This window comes from Belonocnema kinseyi, chromosome 4 (genome assembly GCF_010883055.1).
Source record: "Belonocnema kinseyi isolate 2016_QV_RU_SX_M_011 chromosome 4, B_treatae_v1, whole genome shotgun sequence".
Classification (NCBI taxonomy): Eukaryota; Metazoa; Arthropoda; class Insecta; order Hymenoptera; family Cynipidae; genus Belonocnema; species Belonocnema kinseyi.
Genome location: NC_046660.1, coordinates 11,586,748 through 11,595,272, shown reverse-complemented (window position 1 = coordinate 11,595,272; position 8,525 = coordinate 11,586,748). Strand labels below are relative to the sequence as shown.

Below are 8,525 nucleotides of genomic sequence, written 5' to 3'. Positions count from 1 at the left end.
TGGACAATTGTCCACGACTGCCTATTTATTTTTGTAACCATATTCAGCAGAAACCCTTGGTACAGGGACCCTCTATCCGCAACCCGAGGACGCGTTCGGTGGTTTAAATTTAATAACTCAAATTCGGGAATTTTAGTATCCGATATTTTATAATTAGATCATTTTACGTCGGGAATATTATTATACAGAAATTTTTAAAATTCGGTAATATTAACAACTGTTGGGAAATATTACAACAATTTAATAATTATTTTTTATCAAATATTATTTATTTTTTAGGAATGCAATAATGAAATATTCAATCAATAATCTAAAAAAAATTGAACATCAGACAGAATTTGTGTTGGATCAAAATAGTTCATCACTGTTTTTATAATAAATAATATTTATTTAAAAATAATTTTTTTATTGTTTAAATTGGAGAATTGCTTTAATTTGGGGAAATATAGCGTTGGAAATTTTGTGATTCGATAACTTTATGTGAAGAGTATTTTTATTCGGTCATTTTAAAAATTTGGCATTATTATCAACTGTTCGACAATTTTACAATGTAGAAAATTTGTATTTCGTTAAGTTTATATAATTTCGGGAATTTTCTATTTTTCAGATAAAAAAATTCCGAAAAATAAAATGTCCGACACCGTAAAACTCCCGAATGGAAAAATTCCTGAATAGTGGAATTTCCGAATAATAAAATTCCTAAATTTAAACAATTAAGAAAAATAACTTTTAATAAATATCAATTACTTATGAAGAATACAGTAATGAAATATTCAAGTAATAAGTTTTAATAACCAAACCTTCAAGAATAATTTCCTCTAATTTGAAAGTTTTATTATTATATTTTTAATAATTAAATCATAATTATTTTAAAAAAATTTTTTTACATTATTTGAATGCCGGAATTTACAAATTTTGGGAATTTTAGTGTTAGATATTTTATAATTCAGACATTTTCTGTAGATAATATCAATATTCGGGAATTTAACAATTCAGGGTTATTCTATATCGGCAAGAGACAACTGAGAAATTTCGAAAAATAAAATTCCCGAATTGGAAAATTCCTGAATAGTGAAATTTTCGAAGAGCAAAATTTCCGAAATGAAAAGTTCAGTCCATTTTGTAATATTACCAAATTTGAAAATTGCCTAATAAGAAAATTTCTCGATGGAAATTGCCGCATTATAAAATTCTCTGTTATAAACAATTAAAAAATTATTTTTATCAATGCAAAATTTTAGTTTTTTAAAATCGGTAATTTTCTGTTGTATATGTCATTAAGTATTTGGATATTTTCAAATTAGGTAATTTTATAAATTTTCGCGAATTTCATTATTCCGAAATTTTCCAATTCGGTAATATTATAAATTATTCAGGAATTTCAAAGTTCGTGAATTTTAATACTCGGGAATTTTCTAATTTCAGAACTTCATTATTTGAAAACTTCATTATTCGGAAATTTTATCGTTCGGGAAATTTATTATTCGGATGTTTGCTAATTCGGGAATTTTATTGTTCGAAAATTTTATTTTGCGGAAATCTTATTATTTGCCAATTGTATTATTCGGGAATTTCCAAATTTCGGAATTTTATTGTTAAGGAATTTTCTTGTGGGGAATTTTATTTTTCTGGATTTTTCAGACGTGCCTTCTGCAATTCTATAATTTCCGAAATTTTTTATTTCGAATACTTTCTTTTTTCAAGAATTGCAGTGTCGGGACATTTATTATTGGGAATTTTATTTTTCGGATTTTTTATTATGCGGGAATTCCATTAGTCGGGGATTTTATTATTTGGGAATTTTTTATTCGAGAATTTTCGAACCTGGGAACTTTACAGTGTCGAAAATTTCATTTTTCCCGATTTTTCAAGCGTCACTTCTGCAATTTTATGATTTTAGAAGTTTTCTATTTCGAATAGTATCTTTTTCGGGTATTTCGCAGTATTCGGAATTTTATTTTTCTGGATTTTTCAGGCTCTCGAAACAATTATTCATTTCCTTTAAATTCAGGAAAGAAATTTCATTAAATTATTTACAATTTTTTAGTATAAAAGGGAATAATTTTATACATATATATATTTATTTATTTAATTAATAAAACAATTTTCAAGATATTAAGAAAATAATAAAGAAAATGAAATGTTGACTATAAAGTACTAATCAGCCTAGCGTGCGGGTTCTGAAGCACAAATAATTTTTTTTACCTTATAAAAGAAATCACCCAAGTTTATCTATTTATTAAAAAAATATTAATCATATGCATTTAGAGTAAATTGATGAATTGCGTGAGAAAAGTTCACCGAGTTCGATTAAAAAATATCGGAATTTACTCTTCAGTTCATTAGTGACGGCATTTTAAAATTCAAGGTTGGTAGTTATGTAAATAAATTGCTACCAGCATTCATAAATGAAGATAGTGAATTTTACAATTTTATTTGATAAAACTGGTTCACCTTCTGCGAAGTATTTCAAGATCAGCTGTATTTGTGTTTACACACAGACGAGGATTACTAGTGTATTTAATTTGTGGCACGTGCATCATTTTTTTTTCAACGCGAAGACGGATATTGATGATTAAAAATAAAATTTTATCGTAAATTTTTTATACCTTACTATTTAACTTAGGAATTAAGTTTTTTCAATGCAGACTTGCTACAAAATCCCAATTTCGAAATTTCCTGACATTCCCTGTTTTTCTTGAAAAATGGTTTATTTTTCCTGACCATTCTACACCAAACTTTTAATTTTGCACCAAAACTAATAGCATTTTCAACAACCAAAAAACTCAAATAAATCGTTACATTTTCAAATCAAAATGGAATACATAGTTAAAATTTCAAACCAAATTCGAATACATAGTTACATTTTCAAACCAAAATGGAATAAATATTTACATTTTCAGTTAAAAATAAATGTTCAACAACAAAAACTTTCATATAAGTAGTTCAATTTTGACCCAAACAAATTAATTTCTACCCAAATAGTTCAATTTTTACCCGAAAGATTAATTTTCTAGCAAAAGAGACAAATTTTCAAAAAAATACGTAAATTTTCAATTGAAAAAGATAAATTTTCAATAACAAAAAAACTTATTTTTTACCAAATAAATTAATTTTAAATCGAAAGGTGAAGTTGGAGCTAATAAGATTACAGTGAAACCCTTCAGTAGCCCACCCTTCTATAGCCCTTCCGAGAATTGACGCCGCGCCGCAGGTAGGTGTAATTAGAGCTGCGCGGGTTGGGCGGTGTCCGCGGTTGTCACTCAGGCGAGCACTCAGGCGTGAACAAACCCACCGTCAGCTCCAAAATTGGCGATATAGAAGAGTTTCACTGTACTTTTCTACCAAAAAGACGAATTTTCAATAATTAAAATGAATTTCCAACTAAAAAATAAATTTTCAATCCAAAAATGAATATTTACATTTTCAATTATAAAATAAACTTTCATAAATAGTAGGATTTTTAACCCGAAAGATTAATTTACTACAAAAAGAGATAAATTTTTAAACAACGAAATAAATTTTTAATGAAAAATGGAATAGTTAAATTTTCAGTGTAAAAAAATTAATTTTGAACAAAAAAGATATTTTTAACTAAGGAGATTACTTTTCTATCAAAAGACAAATTTTCAACAAAATAATAATATCTTCACCTGAAACAGATATATTTTCGACGTAAAATGAAATAGTTCATTTTTTGGTAAAAAAATTAGTTTTAAATGAAATTGTTAAATTTTAAACTATACAGATAAATTTTCGATCAAGAATATTGATTTTCTAGATAAAAAGGTTCATTTTAACAAGATATTGGAATTTTAAACAAAAAAGATTAAATTTATATCGAACAAGATCAGTTTTCGACAGAAAACTGAAGGAATTTTGAAGAAATTTTCAGCTAAATAGTAGTTAAATTTTCAAATGATGAAAATACATTTTCAAACGAATATGGAATAGTTACATTTTTATTTTAAAAAATAAATTAAAAGAAAATTCAACAAAATAGTTCAATATTGAGAAAAAAATTTTGACCAAAAAGAGGAATTCTGAATAAAAAATGTTTTTAAACCAAAAACTTTTCAAATCAACCAAAAAAGACCAATTTTCAAGAAACTAGTTGAATTCTCAAATAGATCATGTATATGTATTTTCAATCCATTCTGATAAGTTCTAAGGCCAGATTTCGTTTTACCGTCCGCAAACCAGAAATAAAACATTAAATGAAATTTTCTCTGAAAAATTGGTCCGGCATGCGAAAGGCCCTGGGCTCGAATCCCGGCGGAGTTGAAAGGCGTACCTTTTTTATAGAAAATGTTGTTTAACGATAAAATGATAGATGCAAATTAATTTTTTAAAATAAGGAATTAATAAAATTTATGAAATTGATAGCAATTAATTTCTTTTTTTAAGTGGTCGAAGAATCCGGAGAATACGAGAGCACTCAAAAAGAGAGTATATGCAGGTCAGCCGCTCAGTATGCCGCAAGACGTGCAAAAGCAGTTTGTACGAAAAAAACTTTATATAAAAGGTTACCATTTTTGAGGTGGTTACCGAGGTATAATGCACAGGATGCACTTGGTGATTTAGTGGCTGGAATAACTGTCGGTTTGACTGTTATTCCTCAGTCTTTAGCCTACTCAAATGTCGCAGGATTACCACCACAGGTCAGAAAATTATTATAAATTTTTTTATATTATACAAACCCTACAAAAGCACTACGAAATTTTTCTGAAATTAAAAAAAAATTGAATTTAATTATCCAATTTGGGCAACGCATTCTTAAGGCCATGTAATGAGTGGGTCACGTGGTCAGATTACTACCTTACCGACACTTTGTATTTCCCAACTTATTTTCACACAAAGCGCCAGATGGAGTTAAACATTTGGGATAATAAATGAAAAGCACTAAGAAAGGTGTTCTGTTCTTAAATTGGTATAATCATTAAAAAAGTTTTTTTGTAAATAATTTTTTTATACGTTCTTCATAATTATTACAATTCATGACCAGACCCACCTTCCTTCGTTTTCTTTTTTCTTTTTTTCTTTATTTTTTTTTATTCGGAAAAACAATTATTGATGTAAAACTAAAATTTTCTAATAACTTGTTTTTTGTATTGTTTTGAGGGTTACATTCTAAGATTCTGGAGAATATTCAAAAAGATTTTGGAATATTTCAGATATTTCAAATCAAAATTTTACCAAAAAATTTAATTTTGAACCAAAAGATATAAACCCTCGACGAAATATAAAAAGAATATCTGAAATTTTAAAGAAAAAGTATTTTAAATAAAAAAATAAAAACATAATTTTTAGCAGTTGCATTTTTAACCAAATAGATGAATTTTCTACGAAGAAGATTATTTTTTTATAAAAAGGACAAATTTTTAACGATTTAGTTACATTTGCAGCCAAAGAAATTAACTTTTAACTAAAATGATTGATCTTCATCAATAAAAATTAATTTTCAACAAGGTATTATTAGAAAATTAATTAACGAAATAGAAAAATTTTCAATAAAATAAATTAAGCGTTAACAAAACAGATACATTTTTCACAACTTAGATAAATTCTTATTTAAAACTTAGTAAAACGTCTAATAAAATAGAAATTTGTTTCACAAAACATATCAACTTTCAACAAAGTAGATGAATTCTCAATAAAATAAATATATTTGGAACAAAATAGATAAATTTTAAACAAAAAACATTTATTTTGAAAAAAGTAGATCAATTTGTAATAAACTAGATACAGTTTTTAAAAAACTAGATAAATTTTCAACAAAATAGATAAATTTGCGACCAAAAAGACAAATTTTCAATAAAGTACATTCATTTTTAACGAGCTAGATAAATTTTTAACAAAATAGAAATTTTAAAATAAAACAGATTAATTTTTAACAAAGTAGATAAATTTTCAACGAAATAAATTATTTGTAAATTCTGATTTACAAATTTTGATGGTGCGGAGAACTCGTGATGTTTATAATAGATAAAGAAACTAAAAAAAGCTACACAAGTTCATATTACAACTTTTTAAGAGAAGGATTTTTTAAATTTCGTAGCAAAAAACTTAAATGTTTGAGAAGAAAAAATTTGTATTCATTCTAAATTTGAATCCTTAAATTTTAAGCATTATTGATCTCAGTCATAATCTATGGCAATAAGGAAATTTTGAATTGAAGATTAATTAAAATAGAATTGATTAGGTTATAGAATAATAATTACACCAGAACCCCGATTTCGTAACCCCCGGTTTTGCAATGCCTGTAATTGCTAGCCCACGAATTTTCTAAGGAGGCAGGGTGAGAGACGGTTGCTACTCTCGTCCAGGAAGGGCCGCAGTGCGCGAGTACTCAGTCGGGCATATTGCGCCATATTGTGCATTCCAATTGGAACGGGTTCAGGCGGCCCTGGCCGTTCACGTTTCGATTCCCCCGATTCAGTAAGAAGGCTATTTGCAGTCAACTCCCGGCACTTTTACTAAATAGGAATTCTGGTGTAAATATGCATGTAAGAATATTAAAATCTTGAATTCTAATTTCAGTATGGGCTTTATGGGAGTTTTCTGGGCTGCTTTATCTACATAATATTCGGATCCTGCAAGGACATTCCTGTGGGACCCACTGCCATAGTTTCATTACTGACTTACCAAACCGTCGCTCATTTAGAAGATCCATTGCCACATGCTATTCTGCTATGCTTTATAGCAGGTTTCGTTGAATTATTTATGGCAATATTTGGCCTAGGTAATCATAATTTTTATTATTTTCATATTTTAGCATTAAAGTTTCTATGTTTAATATTCTGGATTTCTTTAAGTCCTGTAATATTCAGAATTCCCTGAATTCCTTGATTTCTCTGAATTTCCTGAAATCCTGGTATATTATGAACTTGTTGGACTCTTAAATATTTTGAATTCCCTAAATGCTCTGATATCCCTGAAATCCTTGAACTCTCTCAAATCTGATTTGATTTATTTGAGTTCTTAAAAATCTTTGATTTACTTGAATTCTCTGAATTCCTTGAAATACTTGAGAATATTTTGAAATCCCTGAATTCCAGGAATATTCTGCATTTTCTGAAATCCTTAAATATTCGTAATTATCGTAAAATATCTGATTTACTCCAATTCTCTGAAATCCTTAATTTCTTTGAATTATATAAATTATTGGAATTTTCAAATTCCCTGAATTCACTAAATGCGCTGAAACCGAAATTCTCGGAATTTCCTAAAACCTTGTAATTCTTGAATATTTGGAATACCTGACAATCTCTAAATATCTTGAATTCTAGAAAATCCTTGATTTATTTGAATTCGTAATAATCTTCAAATCCCTTGAATTTTCTGAAAACCTTGGTTTATCTGAATTCCCTAAGTATTCGGAATTCCTTGAAATCCTTAAATGTTCCGGAATCCTTGATTTATCTTTTATATATTGTCAATTCCTGAATTGCTTAAATTCTTTGAATAGCTTGAATTCTTTGATTTCCTTCAATTATTTGAATTGCTTCAATTCTTTAAATTCCTTGAATTCTTGGACTTCCTTGAATTCTTTGAATTCCTTAAATTCTTTGAATTCCTTGAATTCCTTAGATTCTTTTAATTCCTTACATTATTTCAATTCCTTGAATTTCTTGAATTCTTTGAATTTTCTTAATTTCTTGAATTCCCAGATTCCTTGAATTTCCCAGAATTCCTTGAACACCTTGAATTTTGTTAATTTCTTGAGTTCTTTGAATTGTTTGAATTGCTTGAGTACTTTGAATTGCTTGAGTACTTTCAATTTCTCCAATCTCTTGAATTCCTTGAATTCTGTTAATTCCTTTGATTATTTAAATTCTCAGATGCTTTGAATTCCTTGAATTTTTTGCTCTTAATGCTCTAAAATCTCTTTATTTCTCGGAATGCCATCAAATCCCCGAATTCCTTGAATTCTCTAAAATCCTTGATTTATCTAAATTCCTTAAATATTCAGAATTCCTTGAAATTCTTGAATATTCTGCATTTCCTGTATTATTTAAATATTTTCAATTCCTGAAATTCTTTGAAATCCTTAAATTCTTTAAATTCCTTTAATTCTTTAACTTCCTTGAATTCTTTTAATTCCTTACATTCTTTAGATTCTTTGAATTCCTTAGATTCTTTTAATACCTTACATTATTTAAATTCCTTGAATTTCTTGAATTCTTTGAATTCTCTTCATTTCTTGAATTTTCCAGAATTCCTTGAATTCTTTGAATTTTTTTAATTTTTTGAGTTCTTTGAATTGCTTGAATTCCTTGAATTGCTTGAGTTCTTTGAATTAATTGAATTATTTAAATTCCTCTAATCCCTTTAATTCCTTGAATTCTCTTGATTTCTTTAATTCTTAAAATTCTAAGATTTCTTCAATTCCTTTAATTCTTTGCTCCTAATGGTGTAAAATTCCTTTATTTATTGGAATGCCATCAAATCCCCGAATTCATTGAATTCTATAAAATCCTTGATTTATCTAAATTCCTTAAATATTCAGAATTCCTTGAAATTCT

General features: G+C 27.4%; 1 protein-coding gene across 2 annotated transcripts in view; it reads left to right on the top strand.

The window, feature by feature from the left end:
- Window positions 1-8,525, top strand: part of LOC117171336 (sodium-independent sulfate anion transporter) — an 89,439-nt gene that overhangs the window by 69,678 nt on the left and 11,236 nt on the right. For both annotated transcript variants that reach the window (XM_033358560.1, XM_033358561.1), the window contains exons 3-4: window positions 4,408-4,661; window positions 6,541-6,742. In XM_033358560.1, the coding sequence (XP_033214451.1) occupies window positions 4,408-4,661; window positions 6,541-6,742 (456 nt within the window). The remainder of the gene's footprint in view (window positions 1-4,407; window positions 4,662-6,540; window positions 6,743-8,525) is intronic.